The sequence below is a fragment of the Cyclopterus lumpus genome, chromosome 19, assembly GCF_009769545.1.
Source record: "Cyclopterus lumpus isolate fCycLum1 chromosome 19, fCycLum1.pri, whole genome shotgun sequence".
Classification (NCBI taxonomy): Eukaryota; Metazoa; Chordata; class Actinopteri; order Perciformes; family Cyclopteridae; genus Cyclopterus; species Cyclopterus lumpus.
The window spans coordinates 14,600,229-14,620,970 of NC_046984.1; the positions used below are offsets into that span (position 1 = coordinate 14,600,229).

Genomic DNA, 20,742 nt, shown 5'->3' on the forward strand with positions numbered 1-20,742 from the left:
AGTGGGTGTGGTGCGTCGACTAAATAGAGATCACCCGCTCCTGCCTACTTCCGGCTTCGCGTAAATCCCCGAGCAAAGCTTTATTTTTATCGGTACAAATTCTGACTCAAGCCTTTGATATAGTGGTGTAATATTTATAACATAAGATAAAAGAAATGTTTTGTCAAAAAAAAGAAGCTTGAGGACAAAATCAACTCATTTCATGTTTAACCTTTCAGCCACATCTCCAGGCATTCCTCTGCAAATGGAGTTGCTCAGTAGTACTCATGTCAAGTAGGCCAGGAAACATGCTTGACTTTTTAACCCTTACAGGAGTTCCCTCCTAGATTAAAAGAAAAAAATAACTTTGGATGTACAACACAAAGAACAATAGTTGTATTTTTAATTAAAGCAATGTCAGAGGATCTAAATCACAACACTCTTAACAAAAATGTCACCCGATTAAAAAAAAAAAACTTATATTGTAAAATGTGTCCAAAGAATGTTTCGTTTTAAGTACTTTTAATGTAGAAATACATTGGGCCAATGTTGATCATGAATAGGCAAAATACTGTAAAAGAAATACTGTAAAATAAAGAAGAAGTAGCCTACTTTTATTAGAAAAGTGTATTTTATTGATAGGGTTAGAGTGGCATGAGACTTGGCACAGGAATTAATTTCAAGAAGGTGATGAAAAAAAATGAAGACATACATCCTAATCAAAACAAAAAAAAAGGTAATCTTAATTGGAAAGGCAGTGATTTGAAACATTCAGAATGGGGAAAAAAAAAAAAGGAATCCATTTCTACAACCATTTACATATACAGAGATAAACCTGAATATTATTTACATGGCAACAGATTACAGTATGTACAAAGCCAGAACTAGAAGCAAATTGACACTCACAGGAGCTTTAATTTAGCACGGGGTGATTTGGCATAGAAACATGATGATTCAAACAGTGCTCGGAAATTGTCCTCTAAAAAAGATTGGCCCCCTACAGAATACAGTTGCTGACAGAAGTATTCAAGTCCAGTAGCTTTTTTTTTGTGTCTAAATGTCCCCCCCCTAAGAAATTCCTTATGCTTTAAAAAAAAAAAAAAAAATAGGTCAAGTTGGCGTATAAAACAACCAAACCGTCGAGGGTTTTTCAGAGACGGCTGGAGTCACACCTCAATGTTGGTTACAGTAAATTCAGACAGACAATCTAGAGCAAATCTCTCTACATCTACTAACAGACATTCATCATTTCGGCAAACAGGGGAGGTCTGTCCCTTTACAAGGCATCTAATCAGAGATGGAAACAAAGAGAGAGAGGGAGGGGGATTGTGGGTCAATGTTCAGGGGTCAAAGACAGGAGGATACAGTACCAAACAGCACCCAGCTAACTGTACTGAGGCCTGGCTGAGTCTCGCCGCTCTGCCGCACAGACGAAGATTAAATTATTCAGTTAGATCGCCAACGACGACGTCAGCGTTAACGCTGGTTTTGAGTCAACCCTGAGAAAACAGCGGACTGCATGTTCACTTGCTGGCACGACTGCCTAATGCGCCGTTTAAAAAATAAAAAAAGAGGACATTTTTTCCTCAAAACAACCCAAAAAAAAACAACAACTTGCATGGGAACTTGCTTCTTCTTTATCTGTTGAAGGCATCTAATATTGGCTTTAACTCTATAGAGGCAACAGGCACAAATGCAGGATTTAAACAGTGATTAGGTCTACATAGGACATTACATGGAAAGGCATCGGAGGTTCAGTCTTGTGGTTGTGCCCTTTTCTTGCATATTTTTAAAAAAAAAAATCTCGGACAAGGTGCCAGTGCTGGAGCCATTTTCCCACTTAAAATATTGAACTTACTGAACGCTTTTTTTCCCCCTCCATCAACAAACTGGTCCTTGTGCTGATCTCCAGGCCAAGAAATAGGTGACTGACGGGACGAGAAGCGGGCGGGACGGTGATGCAATAAACAAAACAATTGTGCAGTCTCCAGATCATCAGCAAGATGGCAAACCCTTCGACACACTACAGGGGCTTGGAAACCACGCACACAAAGCAGCACTGGAGTGTGCAACGGAAACAATGGAGTGATTTTGGACTGGAAGAATTCAGTGCTTTGGACACAAATCAGCATCGGCGCCGACGACTCTGGTGCGTTTGGACCGCCCCGACTCTTTTTGCTTACATGTCGAGACGTCGTCGCTCCTGGATCTGTTTGCTTGGCAAGTTGTGCATCTGGTTTAGAGACCATGTGCCCGGGTTTGTAAAAAGTTTCGCAGGTTTCCGCAGCCAGAGGAGAGAGTCTCAAGACTGTGACTACAGTCTGCCACACAGACTCGTTCCCCTACCAAACCCTTAACTAACAAGAAGACCGACTCTTCAAAGAGGTGGGTTAAAAACTAATATAAAAACGGCTGGAGAAGAATGCCGACGTCTAACGGATTCTTCTGAGGCTGGTCTCTCCTAAGTCCTCGTCGGGAGCGAGGGGGTGGTCTGTCCCCATTCAGGTCCTCTATTTTCACAGGTTGACAGGGGTCATTGGAGCATGAGCTGCTTGAGGTTGTCGTGGAGGATGGTGTCCTTGACGTCCCGGAACACCAGCCTGATGTTCTCCGTGTTGATGGCCGTGGTGAAGTGGTGGTACAGGGGCTTCTGGGTGGCGTCGCGCCTCTTGGCCCGGAAGCACTCCACCATGAACGCCTGGACGTCCGGCAGGTTGTGCTCCTGCCCGTCGTACTCGGGAAAGTAGTCCTTGAGCGGAACGCTCTTCACCTTCTCCTCCAGCAGGTCCGTCTTGTTGAGGAAGAGGATGATGGAGACGTTGACGAAGACGCGGTTGTTGACGATGGTCTCGAAGATGTCGAGCGACTCGCGCAGCCGGTTGGTCTGCCGGTCCTCCATCAGCACCTGGCGAAGACAATAGAGCAAATAGCGCCACTTAGTTCAGAAGCCTTTTAATTCTGCTTGGTGCATCCTGCCTGATCGGTGTAACAGTACGAGTATTCATTTCACACCTTTTGGTACGCAGCTTTGTTTTAGAGTGTATGCTCCCTGTAATCCAAAGCAATAGAAACCAATGCTATTTATGGCTGTGTAACCACATACATGTGAACATGGGGTCGCTCAAAGTGCAAAAGGTTCTTCCTGGAGCCAAATTAATGATACATTTGATCACAGATTGAGGTCATTTAGATTCAGTGTCATCATATAACGAATCAGACTTTTTATCTTTTATATGGTATCACAGAGCAACAAACTAATGACGTTATATTTGAGGCAAACAGAACGAATCACAACAGAATAAGAGAGAGGACTTATCAAAAAGTCACCAAACATTATCTGGTAGAGCAAACTGATAATCGGGCTATCGCAGCTGTGTGTGTGGGAGGGGGGGGGGGGGGGGGGGGGGGGGGCCGTGGGCAGCGGCGCGTTCTCACCTGGTCGTATTCGGAGGAGGAGACGAGGAAGAGGATGGAGGTGACCGAGTCGAAGCACTCGAACCAGCGCCTCCGCTCCGACCGCTGGCCCCCCACGTCCACCATCTTGAAGGGGACGTTCTTGATCTCAAAGTCGTACTCGTGGATGCCCTTGGTGGGTTTGCGAGCCAGCAGGATGTCCTGCTGAGTGGGGACGTAGTCCTGGGAGCGGGAGAAACTCAGTGAAGGAATATCGAACGGGCCGAAGACAAATTGAGCTTGTAGACGACAAAGAAAAAAACGACACGCCAACTAAATATACGACAGTTGGAAGTCGAGGGAAGTTGGTTTTCCCTCAGGTCCTCGTGTAATCTTTTGTGCAAACTTTATTTATACTACAAGGATGAGTATTGAGTCAACAAACTCATTAATATAGGCAACATGTTGTAATCCAATATGGGGCAATATTTAATTATCAAACATGATTTTAGACTTTTTCTCGAGGTCCAGCAAAGGTTTGGAAAGTAGACTCCACTCGTGGGCTGGTGTATGAATAACGACGTTTTAATAAGGATATAAAATACGTCTTCATCAAGAGAAGGTATGATCGTTGTTAAATACTGAATATAAATGCGATGGTAAGGGATGAAAAGTAGGCGGCGGCTATCGGGCCGCAAAAGGTTCCAATGCCCTTTTTCATGGTCAGCCCAATATATGAAAGTATGATAGAAAACCAGCGGTGATGATCTGGCCTACAATCGGGTTTTTTTTTTTTAAACGAGGTGTTAAAATCGCCGACATTGCAAAGGAAATATTTTGGCTCAGACTTTTCTCGCGGCAACGCGGTCCAGCTGATGGGAGAATCTTCGCCAGCGAACCTCAAAACGGTCTAGACGCGTTGCAACAGCAACTATAACATGTACACGTCCGATTATAACAAATCGGTGCAGGCAGAAACGACTTACCGGCTCGCCGAGCTTATCCAGATTATCCAAGAAATACTTCACGGACTCCCCCTGCGACAGGACAGAGGAGGAATTTCTGTTAGTCGTACACAATTTATTCGGATTCAGACGTGATCAGCGACGTCTGAATGCAAAGCATGGTTACTATCGGCGAGCATTGAATTCAACAGAATGCATTTGTTGTTGTAGAGGTAGGAAAGAATATCTCTTTACCACACACACACACACTTTGTTTTCTCTTTCAAAGTGGTGTGTGTTCTTAGTAGCAGAAGCCGGATGCAATCATTTGGTATTGCAGAGCACACCTGTTTAGAAGTACGTCTTTGATTTACACAGAAGTGTGGCTAGCACCACATAAGTGTGTGTGTGTGTGTGTGTGTGTGTGTGAGAGAGAGAGTGTGTGTGTGAGATGGGGTGTTTTTTTCCTAGACCATACCGACGCTCTTCATGCGCAATTAGTGCAAGCCCGGACATGAGGCTGTCACGACTGAGATGCATTCCTTTATGTATGCGTGTGTGTGTGTGTGTGTGTGCTGTACTCAACATAAACCAAAAACTGCACAACAGATCTCCCTCTGACCACAAAGTGTCTCCACTCCAACACACCACACCTCCTGTTGTTTGTTTGTTTTGCATTAGTGACACAGTAAACAAAACACTGACATAAAGTTTAAAATGTCATCAGCAGTGGTGATCGTTGGAGCAGTATTTCTGAATTTTAATTTGCCCCCACTGTAAGCTTCTGTTCTCCACGTTTGATCTTTTGAAAAACCAACCTGACCTGAAAGTCCTGTGTGCGCGTGTGTGAGTGCGCGTGTGTGAGCGAGGCTAAGATTACCCAAGGGAGGAGTAGAGCCTCGTTACAGCCAAAACAAAAAAAGGAGAGCTACCTTTCTGTGAAGCTTTTTTTTTTTTTTTTAAATTTTTTTTAAACATTCTGGCCACATATTCTGACAACGTCGGAGCAGCAGACCTCGAATCTGTTTTGAAACGGTCAAAAAGCCGCCGGAGAGAAAAGAAGAGGCGAGCCACGACTCTGAGCTCCATCTGTTCGTTATAAAAAGCATGACGACAACGTTCATATAACGAGTGCGCTGTAAAAAAAAAAAGAAGAAAAAGAAAGAGAAACATAAGATCACATGACAAATGTCAGTGTGTCATTTGAACTGTAGACTCTGGACACTTGGTAATGAGCCCGATTCCTCTCATGAGGATGTGGTGCTACGCCGATGAATAAAAGGAGGAGGACAAAAAGTGAAACAAGAAAAAGTGTTTATGGGTGATTTGAGACCAGCTCTGTGAACCTCGTACGATGCACTGCGAGACGTGCGATTTCAGTCTGTCACACATGTTTTTAATGATAATTAACGAGAGAGCCTGAGGGCGTGTCTGATTTGTGATGCAAATGCTTAAATGGCGTGGCGGGTAGGACACGGCAGAAAAACAAATTAGTCCTTCGCAAACAAGAGCAGGGAAATTTAAAAATGGCTCCCAACCGAACAACTCTTCAGCTCCTGGGTTTTACCGCTTGTGTTATTGTCTGGGAGAGGAAAAGCATATGTCAACGATATTTGTGACCAAATACATTGATATCAATACTGCGACTATTAGAGCTTTAACAAAAATATTTAGACAATGAGATTTGATTAAAAACAAATGATGAGTTTAAGAAAATGACATCACTTTCCTGTAACGCAGCACTAAAAACCAGGAAAAGACTTGTATCGTATTACGATATATATAATTAAAGCAATATAATATTGAGATATTGCAGAGCCCTGAGGTGTTAATTAAATTCACAATCAAGAACGTATATGCCACAAAAGGCTGCAGCTAGTAATAATTTTCCAGCATTGATTATCATTTTGTGGTTAATCATTCAAAATGACAATACGATAACAAAAATAGTTCGACAGATTACTTGTTTTTGTTGACGTATGACAGTAATCTGTACGTGTCCCGTTGTGTTATTCAATATAAATAAGGGATACGGATTAAAAAAAATACGCAAACGCAACAATAGAGTTAAAGAATACGTATTCAATCATTCATGATCATTAGATATATAAAATGTCACATACAGGACATTTAAACTGACCAAACATTGCGTACAATCTTTCTGAAACAAACGACGATTGCCAACGTTTGAGTTTTGTATTGTTGACAAAACAAGAAAATTTGAAGGTGAAGAGCCATTTTTAAACACACCAAAATATAAGAAAACCGTGGTTAGTTCGCAGCCTTGCATGCACACAGGACATATGCGTGAATGTGTCCTTGTACCTGTGGAACTTATTGTGCACCAGTAACGCCGAGTGGGAGAGTTGGAGCTCTGTTTGTAAGCATAAAGCCGGTTAACTACAGATCAACATTCCAGCTCTGACCACTCTTATTCCCCTTTCTGTCTGCACAACCAGCTCACACCAACAAGCCGAGTGTGTGTGCGCGCATGTGTGTGTGCGTGTGCGACAAAACACCATTGAGAACCACACCACTTATGCAACTCACAGGGAAATGTAAATGTTCTGCTTGTGTCTCATTACTCTCTCCTGGACAATGTAGAAAGTCACATGACCGAACAGAAAATTAAACAAACCTAGATGTTTATGTTTTTTTTGTTTGTTTGTTTAAATCGCAGCAGGTTGTGAAAGTGACACCAGACGAAATGAGGGCACAGGAAGGTCCCGGTGAGGCGACGATGAACGTACTGGCGACCACAGCTGTTTTTCTAGGGTAAAATGTCAAGCGTGTTAAAAACACACAAGCGCTGACGGCCAAGACATAAGGAGCGGGGAGAGGTGTAAACAGGAAGCTGAGTCAATCACATGACTGATAGCCCAACGCAGAGAGAGAAAGAGAGAGAGAGAGACACAGGCAGAGACGAAGAGAATCACAGGGAGGAGAGGGAGGATGAATTTAGAAAGAAAACCCGTTTTACTTTCTGTTTCCTATGTCATTTCCCCTGCCTTTCTCTCTTTCTGTGGGACTTTTCTAAAAAAGCCCAGAAAGCTCTTCCTGGATTCGATTGAAAGCGAGAGGCGTGCCAACAAAATGTGGGCCACCAGCGTCAAGGCGAGCGTGCACGTCTACGTACCAGCTGAAACTCCCTGCGACGATCGTACGCATTCTGTATGCCCGAGTCGTCCCACAGAGCTCTGATGGCGGACAGGTACCGCAGGAAGCTGGACGTCTCAAGCCGCCCGCTGGCCATCTTAGCCGACCGGGTGTCGATCGCCATCAGGTTGTCCCCGTGGCTCTGGTTGTCCGGGTCGCCCCACGGGATGTGCAGCTTCTCCCGGGCGTCCACCAACACGCGGACACCTGGAGAGGAAGTGAAGACACCTCGATTAACAGAGAGGCCCCTCTGGAAGAGGTACCCGATAAAACACAGACGACAGCAGGCCGCGTGCGAGTGAAACCTAAAGTGGAAGGGAGACTAGAAGAGCAGGTGAACTGCAGGGCGACCACAAATAACAGGTGTCCCTACAAACCGGTTTGGTCTAATGAGTGGATGTAAAAAAAAAAACACATAAAAAAAAAAAAAAGAAGGTATTACGACCCTCACGATAAACATAAACCTATATCACAAATATACATAACGGTTTACAACAATTTAAAAAACGGTATTATTAATTATTGAGGGTGTGGACACAGTCACAGTAACACACGATCATGCAAACGGTGGAAATAAATACATTTGTAAGGCTTGTAATACAAATATTATATTTTTTTTGTGAGGGCTATTAATTTAACTGCATTTTTTTGGGGTGGTTTCGTTGACACTAAATTCAACAGCATTGTAGGTCATCCAAGTTATGTTGAGTACTCCCTGTACATACAAAGAGTGGAAAAACAGGAACACCTTACAGCACACACACACACACAGTGGTGGGTTTACCCTCCATTAGCTACGTCCCTGTGTTAGTTGTTGAGCAACAAAAACTCGCCGATGGCCATTTGAAACCGATGGCGTGCGCGTGGCCATGTTTAATTATTTTTTTTATTATATAAAAACCGTTGATTATTTAACGGGCACGAACTCCTTTTATAAAAAAAAAAAAAAGAAGGAAAAAAAAAAAAAAAAAAAAAAAAAAAGTGTATATTTCAGTAGGCCGACAGCAGATGTAGAACCGTTTACGTCCTCTCGCGGAAACAGATGTGTGTAAAAACTAGTCCTCGTTCATTTTAACCGTCCTTTTCTTTTACCTTTGATCACGTTGCTGTAGATCGTGGCTCGGAAGTCCTCTCGGTCCTGCTGGTCGAAGTCCTGGCCGTGGATGATCCGCATTTGTTTGAGGAAAGTCGACTTGCCGCTCTCGCCCGCGCCGAGCAACAGGATCTTCACCAGCCGCTTCACGTACGTTTTCTCCCGGGAGAGGCATCGGTCGATCTCCTTGGACTTTCGGAGCTGTTCCACCTCCCCGCTGTTCAGCAGGCAGACGGGCAGACACACTTTTAACATGGACCTGGTCGGCAGGAAATCCGCCATGTTCGCACAAACTTCATCGATGCTAATTTGATGCGCGTTCGCGGGGCGCAGGCACGCGACCAAGCCCCTTCCCTAAACTCAGGAAGTAGCTAGTAGTGCTCGCTGACTGTTTACCATCACTTTTAACTCAAACAAACATGGCGTTTTTAGTTTTAAGTTTTAAATCGCACGCATGTTTTTTAACGCACACAAATAAAAATATTTGGAGGTCCTAGTAGAAATATGTCAAATGAAGTATGCACGCGATCGTCAGTCTAAACGAGGCCATCGCACGGGTTGTAATTAAAACCTGAAGTGTTATGGACACGTGGAACAAAATGTAAACGCTCAGCTGACACAAATAATCTATTTATTTTATAAACTTTGTAAAACGCAAGACCTGGCCGGTGTCTGTAGTGATGGTAACCTGTCGCCACCTGCTGGTCCAGTTTGGTAACTGCATAACTGCTAGAAAGGGACGCGCTCTGATTGGTTGATTTCCGTTTTTCTTTAGGTATGCTGCCTTTAAATGCAGTTGGAAATATGAATACATATACTTGAACGCACTTCAAAAGGGTCAATAAAATTGAAAATTTAGCCGAGATACCCCTCAATTTTCTATGAGTAGACCTTATTAGAGTCCTTAGAGTCTTTTCGGGGATTATAAGAATTTACAGACAGACGTCACAATTCGTTGAAAAAAAAGTGTGACACTTTTGGACTTTTATTATAATTTTATAACATCGATTGTTATTTCGCACCCGTCTAGTTGTCTTTTTAAAATAAATACCCAAATTCAACTATGACGTTCACTTGAATGGTGGAAAAAATGAGAACGTAACAAAACTAGTACAATTTCCCACCCTCCAACATGGCTTATGGGGAACACGTGAAGGCGGCATCGGTGTCGTATCGTTGCACTTTCCTTTCAGCATCCCCACACGACACAGGATTCACAGGAGACAGTGGCATTCTGTGTGTGTCTGTGAGGGAGTGATCATTAGACATGACCATCAGAAACACTCTCCGCGATCATGGACAGAGGTATCGACCGCGCATGGCTTGTCTCAAGAAGGTAGGCTATCTTTTTACATCAGAGATGATGATCACAGCCCTGCTCAGGCTAGACTATACCTGCAGACGCACCTATAGATCGGCCACTTAAATGCATTCTCCAACCCAAAGCTCGGGGCTGTAGTGGTCTGCTGTATCTCCAACCCGGGCTGTGTTGGCTTTTGCTCTTAAAAACTGTTGGCCAAGAAAAAAACTGTACTAATGCCTAAAGGTCCTCAGAGGAATCCTGCTTTCTTTATGTTTTTAGTGTATATCTTTATTCTTGTAAGGCAACAGAATGCAACAAAACAGATAACAAAAATACCATGTTTGAATTATTTAGCAAATATGAAGTTTAGTTACCCGATTGATCATAATTAGTGGGGGGGAAAAGCATTAAACCAAACATTTAGAAGTACATGCAACAGAATTACAAGAGATCAAAACAACAAACAAACGTCCTCTTGGTTTCCGTGGGCACTCTGTCACGCTAAATGTTACACAGTGTTTTTGTTGCAACCTTTTCACAGTGATAAGGTCATTCAGTTTAATAAGCAATAAGCCTGGATCAGTATCAGTGCTTCAGTCTACAGTAACCGGCCACGGGAGAGAAGTTAATCCAGGCACTGCGTATTGCACAACAGCAGCCCCGGTCCTGTGGCCAGAGCGAGGCTCGATTCATCCTCTCACATTTAACATTTTATCCACTTCAGGGGCTGGGTATTTATCACAGCAAAGCAACTGTTGACATGAGGAGAAAAAAAAACACAAAAGTGTGCAGGAAATAGTTAAGACAAACATATGTCTATTGTACCCGGATGCAGCACTCACAATGTCCTGCTCTCCATGGGAATGCTAAACTCATTTTCGGTCCATAAAAGCCCACTTTGGTCCGGCTCAGCCTCGGGCTTATTGCCTCTCCAGGATGACTTCAAAGCACAAAGCCACTTCAAACTGGGCCCGGGAGCTGCATACACACACACTCTCTCTCTCTCTCTGTCCCTCTCACACACACTTTCACATAAAACTGAATTCATGTAGCTAATGAACGGTTTCTTGCTTTCCAGTTCCCACCTGAGCCGTGGCATCAGATGATATGATGAACTAAAAAAAAAACTGTTTAGAGGGCAGTGACTCACCGCGCGGATCCTCCCACGCAAAGCCAAACAAAAGCCATGAGATCAGGACATGAAACAAACCTCTCATCTCACCACTCCCCTTGTTTAGATGCAGCGTTAAGCTTCACAGTCATGGAGATTTTGTGAATAGGAGCATTGAGAGAGTCACTCAGTCACACGGCATTGGCCCAATATAAATAATAACAAGTGTTGCTACTGAGCCTTTTTAAATCTATATGAGAGGCCATTTTTCAAAAATCTTTCATCAAACAGAAAAGAGGTTAATGGGGATGAGAAAGACGTTGATAATTATCCATCCTGTCTTTGACGGTGGAGCAGATTTAATCTCCAAATCCATCTCACCTATTTTTTTTTTATCCACTAATTACACGAGCTGCCGATGATTGTCCCCTTCATAAAGGCTGTCAGCACAACCTGTTGTCAAAGGAACCTGTTGGCATGGTGACCTCTGCCCCCTTCAACTCCCAAACAGTTGTCGTGGTAACCTCCTCTCTCGCCTCGTCTTGATATTCCTTTGCAGGCAGAGAAGCTGCTGCTGGAGATGCAGGACCCCAAAACGGGAGTTAAGTCACAGCCTCAGAGACTGGTTATAACAACAATACCACACGCTATTACTGGTAAGAGCGCACACAGACACGCACAGACACACAGACACGCACAGACACACAGACACGCACAGACACACAAACACACACAGACACACAGACACGCACAGACACACAGACACGCACAGACACGCACAGACACACAAACACACACAGACACACAGACACGCACAGACACACAGACACGCACAGACACGCACAGACACACAAACACACACAGACACGCACAGACACGCACAGACACACAAACACACACAGACACAAAAACACACACACACACACATATAGGCAGTATGGACACACTTGATGTTGTTATTCAGCAGCTGGGGGAGTCTCGCTGGAGGAAACCGGAGCTACGGGCTCAAACTCGAGAGCTACGGATTTAATCTCCATGACAACCCCCGCGGTCTCCGAGTCGGGGAGAGGGAAAAAGTAGGAGGTGAAGGAGGAGGATGATGATGATTGAGCGGGCGAGAGGAAAAGAGCAAGTAACAGAGACAGAAACAAGAGAACAACAGAGGCAGAGAGGAGGAAGAGGAAGAGGAGGAGGAGGAGGAGGAAGAAGAAGAAGAGGAAGAGGAGAGAGGAAACCTGGACTTGTACGTCATTCGCGAGCTTTGAATCCAGGCAGCTTAAAAAAAACTGAATGAATGAAACCAACATTCAAACTGCTTCTCCTCTCCTCTCTCCTCACTTCCTTTCCTTTTCTGTCTCACCTCTCCTTTCCCCCTCCTTTCCTTTCGTTCTCTCCACTCTCCTCTCATGCCCGCATCTACTTCCCCCCTTTCCTCTTTCCATTCCTCCTCTTCTTTCCATCCCATCCCTCTTCGTCTTCTCGATCACCCTCATTCCTCTCCTCTCCTCTCCCGTCATCTTTTCTCTCAAGTCCTTCCATTTCCCGTCTCTCCTCTCCTCTTGTCCTTTCCTTTCCCCTCCTCACGTCTTCTCTCTTTTTCTGTCATTTCCTCACTCCTTTCTTTTCCTCCTCTTTCCTCTCCTCCTCGTTTCTCGCTGTGCCTCCTCCTCCACATTGGCCCTTGAGGCTCTCAGGCTAACAACACAGTCGGTGGTGGTGTTTCAGGGGTTTTGGCATTTAGATGCCCACCTACGTATCGACACACACAAACACTTATTTCTAGATGTTCGACGTCAGAGCTGCTTTTCTAGCCGGCGGTGAATATTTAGCGAGCCCTGGCTTATGATTTTCATCTGTCGTCCTCAGGTGAAGACATAATTGCGTGGTTAGCGGACAGATTCCAAGTAGACACACAAGGTGAGAGACGAGCCAGAAGATCACACATTAAGCACACGGTTTTTTCAGCCGATTGTTGAATTCCTGCTTTTTTCCGGTCGTCTCCAGAGGCGAGGAATTTTGTCTCCATGCTGGTGGCGTTGGGGTACATCTACCCTCTCCAAGACCACAGGCGCTTAGTGATCAAACCAGATGCATCGCTCTATCGCTTCCAGGTAAACGCACTACACCTCAGAGCCGAGGCAGTTCTCTTCCTGCAGCCATTTTTTTAAAAGAGATTTTAAAAGGGTGCCTCGTGGAGTTTTTAACCACTAATAGCGCTACGAATGAATGTTTCTGCATTCGCAAGAGGACGCGCGGCAGTTAAACGTCAGTTAGCGGCGGTGACGTGCACGTAATGCCCCACTAAAGGCAGTGGAGAAGAGGACGATGCACGCTTCCAAATATGTATTTAAAAAAAAAAAAAATGTTTTCGATGGGGAAGAAAATGCACATTAAGACACATTATGTTGAGAAACTATGAAATGTAATGAGATTTTAAATTAAATGTTTGGTTTTGAAGGAAACATCATACAAAAACCACACAAGAAGTGCGTTTTATATATTATGATTATTATTTTACCACGATTGAATATTAATACATGGATTATGAGATTTATTATTACAGTGCAAGGACTGACGTTTCGATGCAATGTGCATTTTCATCCGAGTCCATCAAAGCTGAATGCTGATGTAAACGCACATTAATCATTATTCAACGCTCTGTAATTATAGTGACTTGACAATTATGACGCTTAGAGATCGTGGTTTGGTTTTGAGATAACAAACGTTTTTTCATTGGTGCCTTTCATGTCTTCAAAGGAGATATTATAGAGGAATCATTGGGCCCATAAAACCTGCAAAGACAGTTTTTCTTGATAAATCACAAAAACACATTTTCTGCGTGACTGCTCTGGCATTAAACAGTTTATTGTTAGGAGATAGAAAGGGAAAAAAATGCAAAAGCAAAAGACGGCTGGTTATAATGCTATTACTCATATTCCTTTTGCTTTTGGTTCGCAATGATTAATGAATCCTACTTGGCTTCTGGCCTGTAACCAATACATCACAATCACACTGATGACTTCCGTCCCTTCAGACGCCGTACTTCTGGCCCACGCAGCAGTGGCCCGTTGAGGATACAGATTATGGTGAGTGCGACCCGAGTGGCACACATTTCCTCTCACGTCCTGATACCAACACTCACGCTCCCCACCCCGCTTATCACCACAGCAATCTACCTGGCGAAAAGAAACATACGCAAGAGAGGAATCCTGGAGCTGCACGAGCAGGTGAGACCGAGAGCCCCAGGTGAGAGGGATTCATTTAGTCTGCTGGCGTTTACCGAGGTCGTTGTTTCACGTCCACAGGAGCACTACAACCGTCTTCACAAGTGGATGAATCACAAATGGGATTTCGTCGTGATGCAAGCCAAAGAGCAGTACAGGTAAGGCGCGTGCAGAACGGAGAGAGAGTTTTGAGCTCGAGAAGACGTCTTTACGACGCTCCGTGTTTGTGTGCGTTCTCCAGGGCCGCGAAGGAGAGGAAGAAACCGGACCGCGTGGTGTTCGAGTGCCAGGAGAGAGCCTACTGGGTGGTTCACAGACCCCCGGTGAGAACACACACACACACCCACACACACACACACAGACAAACACACACACACACACACAGACACACACACACACACGCACGCACGCGCGCAGATAGTTATCAGACGTGCACAAACAGGATACAGCTTCATGTATCTCGGTGGATTGCGAGCAGACAGACTGAGACGTCTGTAAATAAATTGCACTCCAGCTCTATACCTCCCAGGGTATCCCATTATCTCTACCCATGATGCCTCATTACCACTGCATGTCCAGTCAGAGTAAAAGGGTACCATTGATTAATATTTCACACTGTGTAGGAGAATGTGGTGTGGCGGTTGGCACCTATAGGGCTCATGGGCATTGAGAATCTTAAGTTTCATGAGGCTGCGTCAATAATAAATGATCAAACCGCTCTGTAAAACCTTCAGAATATAGACAGGAATTAAACTGCAGAGTTTGGTGTCTGTAAGCGTCACTGAATAGAGATTTCAGATAAAAACGTCATCATTCTAAGATACAAATTGTGAAATTACTGATTTTGCAGACGCTACAGCCAAATATAAATCATCGATATGACCATGAACCTTACACAGTCGGTTACTTACATTAAGACAATAATTATCTTTTGCATTACACGTTTTATGAAATGTTTCATGCAAATTAGACATTATCTAAAAGTAACTTTTGGTGAATTTAGAAGAAAATCTTCAGACGCAAATAGACAAAGTAGTGAAATAAACGCCTACGTGTTGTATCTCGCTTTAATGCAGCTCCTGCTCTGTAACTCAATCTTGAGGGGCAGACATTTCAGGTCAAATTGTGTCAATATGTCGCATATTCCTAAATACATCTGTACTTTTTAAAAATATCTTAAGCTCATTGACACAATGGAAACCTTAACCCTCTATCAGCCGAGGTAGCCAACGTATAAAGGAGCTTCCATGAAGAGGTTGTTGTTGGCTCTGCACTGAACCCTTTTAATGGGCTCTTCAAGCAAAACCTTTTAACTTGAAACTTTTCCCGAACTAACAAAGTTCAAGCAGCTGATTGACGATTACTGAAAACCTATTGCGTAACAGAAGAAGAGTCGTAAAGTCAGAGACGTATCAGTTATGCAACAACGTGCCTCTAAAGTGTGCTATACCTTTAAGATCACCAGACCCATTAAAGCGTAGCAGCAAACCCCTCCGAGTGTATTGAGGCTGGACAAGAATGCTTTTCACAGCTTGTGAATTTAACTTTTCGCTTTTAAGAGGAATTTATTCCTCAGTTAAGACAATGAGTCGATCTTCCTCTGGCACCATTTTGTTCTTCTTCTTGAGATGCATTATTCACATTCCTAAAAGTCAAAGCCACTTTTCTTTCTCAGATAACATCATAATCCAGGGACGGATTCATCCCGCTGGTACATGCGGTGCAAAGTCAAGTCACGTCTGCTGAAAACAAACAAATTCCTTTAATTAAGCTGAACTGTGGAACCGTGATTTCACTTGTTGTCTCAGGAGGTCGGGAGAAGCCGCCTGGGATTAGCATCATAAAACCGCCATCTGCTTTAGTTAATTAGTCCTTTGGTAAACGCACATTGTGAAATCATTTTGTTGTTGTTGTTGTTGTTGTTGTTGTTGTTGTGTGTGTAGCCAGGGACAGTGAGCGCCATGGACTATGGACTGGATCGACTCACAGATCCAAACGCAGACGAGGTAACAGGTGAGTCTCTGTGTGACCTGTGGGAACATAACTCCTCATGAGCTTATATTCTTTAAGAGGCTTTAATGCATGGATCAAGTAAAGAATGCTTGTCCTCTACTTTCCTGTCCTTCCCTTTCCTTTCCTTCCTTTCCTGTCCTTTCCTTTCCTTTCCTTGTCTACTGTTTCAATCATTTGAGGTATCGATTAGTAAATTTAACTTCTTTTGTCTTCTCTTCTCTTCTCTTCTCCTTCTCTTATCTTCTGCAGGCATTTCCCAAGGCTCTCTTTTTGTTTTCAGTCATGCTTAAACTGGTTATGAACCCTCACACACACACACACACACACACCACACACACACACACACACACACACCCAACAAAAAAACCACACACACACACAAACCCTCATGTTTGTACTCGACACAACTACATGCTTATTAACCCTTAATGCAACCTCGACTTCGACTTTCACTGAATATGAAACATATGCTGGAGATGTGGAGTTTGTGAGTTTACCAGACCTCTGTTGCATTGTGGGTAATGTGGACGCCAAGTTTTGACAAGGAAGAAGAATACAGGGAGTAAAAGGACAATATCTCAGATTATCTTAGTTTTTTGTCAGAACATTTGATTTATTGATTGCGGTAATCATTTAAAAATGTGTATTTAAAGATTACCAACCCTAGCTTCAATTCCCAAAAAAACTCACACTCTTAAGGTTTAGAGCTCACAATGGAACTCAAAAAACATGCAAAAAAGCATGTACACAAACACGCAAATACACACAGGAAAACATCTTTGCTGATTTAGATGTTGATTTTCTTTTTGTGATACGACGTTTAATCTCACAACGTAACCTTTAATATGTTTTTCTTCCCCAGGCCAAAACACTCGACTTCTTCGAGAGAATCGTGAGTGAGAAATTTATCGTGCCCTCTTTTCTCCGACTGTCGCATCATTTTTTTATGGTGACCGCTGTCATCTCTCTCTCCGCCTCCCTGTAGATGATCTTCACCCAGCAGGCCATCATGAGGCCCCGAGTGAAGTCATCCGTGTCCATTAGCGCGTAAGCCAGTCCATCATATTCCCAGTCTGCTTGTATCTGTGACAAACCAGTCACTTTAGATTTGGTGCCATCACATCGTCTCAAAATAGCATCTCCACCGACGGAGCCGCTGAAAGTCATGCACAGACGATATACAGACACAGCAACTGCAGGTTGAGTGACCGAGGCTGCTGTTTAATAATAATAATAATAATAATAATAATAATAATAATAAATGGTTAGCGTGAATTACAGAGTGATAGGCGATCACGTGTAATCGATCTGTGTCATTTCTCTACGTATTTTAAATATATTTCATCATATTTTTCACATTTTTATTTACCACTGTGTGGTCAAAGCCAGCCTCTCGTGCAATAAAATACCACTTTGGCTAACATTTAGTGTATTGTTGTAACGTGACCTTGCAGGTCTCTTGTGCTGCTCCTTCAAACATTACACACCGTTAACTCGTTCTCTCTGTTTTCTCTGTTCTCGCAGATTGGTGAAGTACTGCTCCACCTATAAAAGCCACGACCCGTTCCTCTCCAATTGTCTGCCCAGCAACCCGTGGCTCACGGACGACGCCACGTACTGGAGCTTGAACATGCCCAGGTGAGTCAGCTGAGGGCGATGAATTAGCCGACGGTCGGAGAATAACTTTAGAAATGAAAATATTTGTTTTTTATTTGTGTGTTGTTTTTAAAAGTGTGGAAATACCGACTAAAATGCGCGTGGAGAGGTGGACTTTCAGCTTCGCGGAGCTGCTCTCGGACCCTCGAGGACGAGACGATTTCAGACTCTTCCTGAAGAAAGAATTCAGCGGTACGACGGTCGAGATCTCACTTAGATTTTACCTGCTGCTCACACAATGTTGATATTTCAGCCATTAGTTAGGGGCCAAGAATATTTTCTTTTTTTTTTTTAATGATTTTCTATTCTTAGGTGAGAACTTGGCATTCTGGGAGGGCTGCGAAGATCTGAAGTGGGGCGAAGCAGCGACGATGAGAGAGAAAGCAGAGCATATCTACAAGTAATGTCTTCTGTTTATTCATATCATCGTGAACGGAATATCTTTATATCCGTTGTTCGGACGAAGCAAGAGGGCATTTGGGGAGTTTTCTTTCAATTTTCATTGATGATGAACTCGTAACTATAGCTGTCAGATATTTGTAGTGCAGTTAAAAAGTACAATGTTATCCTCTGATCATAATCAAGTAAACTATCTTGATGCGCGTGTTTTTAGGGTTTTAACTGTTTCGTCCACTCTCCCGGCCCCAGGACATTCCTGGCACGCGGCGCACCGCGCTGGATCAACATCGACGGAAAGACGATGGAGGTCACGGTGAAGGGCCTGAAACACCCGCACAGATACGTGCTGGACCCGGCCCAGACGCACATCTACATGCTCATGAAGAAGGTCAGCGAACACCAAGATCACGGTGGGGCGTTATAATCCCCACAGGCGCCATCACCAAAAACAAACACTGATCCAAGCCGGCTTTGTGTGTGTGTGTGTGTGTGTGTGTGTGTGTGTGTCTACCCTTTTCAGGACTCGTACGGGCGGTACCAGAAATCTCCAGTGTTTAAGGATACGGTGAAGAAGGCCATCTGTCCTGAAGAGCACCGTTACAGGCATGCGGCAGCTTTTAACTACCACTTTTATGCATTTAATTAACTTTTTTTTTTAGATATTGAGATTTAATCTTCTTTTGTTTTAATTGTTAAAGGGAAAATTATTCGCTGCAAAAGGATGACTTGACATGACATTGGTCGGAAAAACCTAAGTTAATGTCTGTCATCTCTCTGGCTGTTATTAGTGTCCCTGTAGCTTCCTGAAACTACCACATCCATCACTCACCAAAATGTAATTTTCACCCTGTCTCGCCCTCCTCTTCCACTTGCTGCTCTACCTCCTTTTCATCTCTCTCCTGCTTCTCTCTCTTCTCTCCCCTCCCAGTGACGCCCAGTTGCAGCAGAACGCAAAGAAGAGACGGCCCAGTCTCAGCCCCATCATCCTCCGGCAGATGGAGCAGGAGCAGCGGGCCAAGATGGCCGCCAATGTTGACATCACACAGGTCATGAGCAAACTCAGCAAGCAGGGCAAGGAGGCGCCCCCCCCCTTCCTCGCCCCCCCGCTAAGAAATAAACATAAACGCGTGATGTTCAGGGATTTTTATAGACGTATTTAGTGGAATCCTTTAAAAAGAAATACGCTGCAGTTTCTTAATGGCATCTTACTTTTAAGTATAAAGCCGCTGTCATAAATACTTTATAACAACAATGGGTGTAATTATATATTTATGTGATCGGGGTCGCCCGTCCTGATGAACATCACTTCAGTTCTCCTACACTTAAGGGAGCTTTAAAGCATATTTCAGGTCGTAGTTTTGTTTTTACTACCCGCAACTTTGCTGTTTTGGTTCACTCTTGTAGCGTAGTATTTTGGGATAGAAAGTCCTCTGTGTACTACCTGCTCAGCACCAAATAGCAGATGTACAGAGTTATCAACCATTTGTTGAACATAGTGCAGCATTTAGCAGCTAAAGAGACATGTATTTTCCTCAGGTAGAGATCAAAAACAGAGCTAAAAAGAGATGAAACCAGACTAAAACAGTGTGACAATCAGTTTTAAAAAATAAATAAATATTAGTTTGTGGATGTTTCAGCCTCAAAAGGCCCCACAAATATATCTACATTTATTCAAACACAACACTGAAAACAGCCGTCATGCTGATGTGTTAGTTAGTGCGGCAGAACGTCATTTTATTTAAAAAAAGCTAAATGGAAAGTGGAGTTGTTAGGAATGAGGAATGTGCAATACTGAACATTTCACACCAAAAATGAATGTATTCATTTAAAATGTCTCATAAAACCACAATGAGAGGTACAGTTTTGTGATTTGGGTGAACTGAGCCTTTTAAACGCATCCTAAATGCCGACCGGCCATATCTGTTACCATCTGTTACATGTATGTCCATAAAGGTATTCATGTTGTTTCTCATAATGAATGTGTTGGACTGTCCATCTTCACTCATATACACTGTTCTGTATTGTATGTTTTCTTTGTCATCAGTCACAAGTTAATAAAACACACACAAACCATCTCATGTTTTTCTGTTTGTCTTGAGTTGTCATTCATTCACTTTTTTTTCATCGTCATGTAGCCAAATATGTATATGTCTGGCATTGCTTATTAGGACTCCTTTTTGGTCCTTTTGGTATGGAAGTGTTCATCATGTGCGTCATGGCGTCAAAGTTAAGTGCAACATTTTAAATGACCTGAAGGTTTTTTTTTTTTTCGTGTATTTTGTTTCCGTTTGACCTTTTGACCTCACAGCTGTGCCGCTTCACCACCCCCGTCCCCCACCTCGCCGTCTACTCCGGCCTCACCGACTTCCCCACCGCCAACGCCTCGCCCCCTCTTCCCTTCCTGGTGCACACCCCGGCTTGTCCGTCCCCCATCAGCGTGGCCTTGGAGAGCACCTCGGCCTCCGAGCGTC

The 20,742-nt window shown here is 43.7% G+C and overlaps 2 protein-coding genes across 3 annotated transcripts; one reads left to right on the plus strand and one right to left on the minus strand.

The window, feature by feature from the left end:
• Positions 1-591: 591 nt before the first annotated feature.
• LOC117749238 (guanine nucleotide-binding protein subunit alpha-13-like) lies at positions 592-9,282 on the minus strand. Its single transcript, XM_034559510.1, has 5 exons — positions 8,565-9,282; positions 7,453-7,679; positions 4,359-4,409; positions 3,415-3,615; positions 592-2,884 (listed from the first exon to the last, which is right to left on the minus strand). Exons 1-5 carry the CDS (start codon positions 8,845-8,847, stop codon positions 2,513-2,515), a joined length of 1,134 nt encoding a protein of 377 aa, XP_034415401.1. The 5' UTR covers positions 8,848-9,282; the 3' UTR covers positions 592-2,512.
• On the plus strand, positions 9,255-20,349 carry LOC117749237 (regulator of G-protein signaling 9-like). 2 transcript variants are annotated; one of them, XM_034559509.1, is made up of 17 exons: positions 9,255-9,901; positions 11,539-11,635; positions 12,846-12,896; positions 12,984-13,090; positions 14,014-14,065; positions 14,148-14,206; positions 14,285-14,361; positions 14,445-14,526; positions 16,147-16,209; positions 17,079-17,108; positions 17,202-17,263; positions 17,741-17,854; positions 17,949-18,064; positions 18,185-18,272; positions 18,521-18,659; positions 18,792-18,874; positions 19,200-20,349. In XM_034559509.1, exons 1-17 carry the CDS (start codon positions 9,833-9,835, stop codon positions 19,429-19,431), a joined length of 1,521 nt encoding a protein of 506 aa, XP_034415400.1. In that variant the 5' UTR covers positions 9,255-9,832; the 3' UTR covers positions 19,432-20,349. The 2 variants fall into 2 exon arrangements, 1 of the variants encoding a protein (XP_034415400.1); XR_004611683.1 differs by lacking the exon at positions 19,200-20,349 and having other exon boundaries at positions 18,486-18,659.
• The last annotated feature ends 393 nt before the right edge of the window (positions 20,350-20,742 follow it).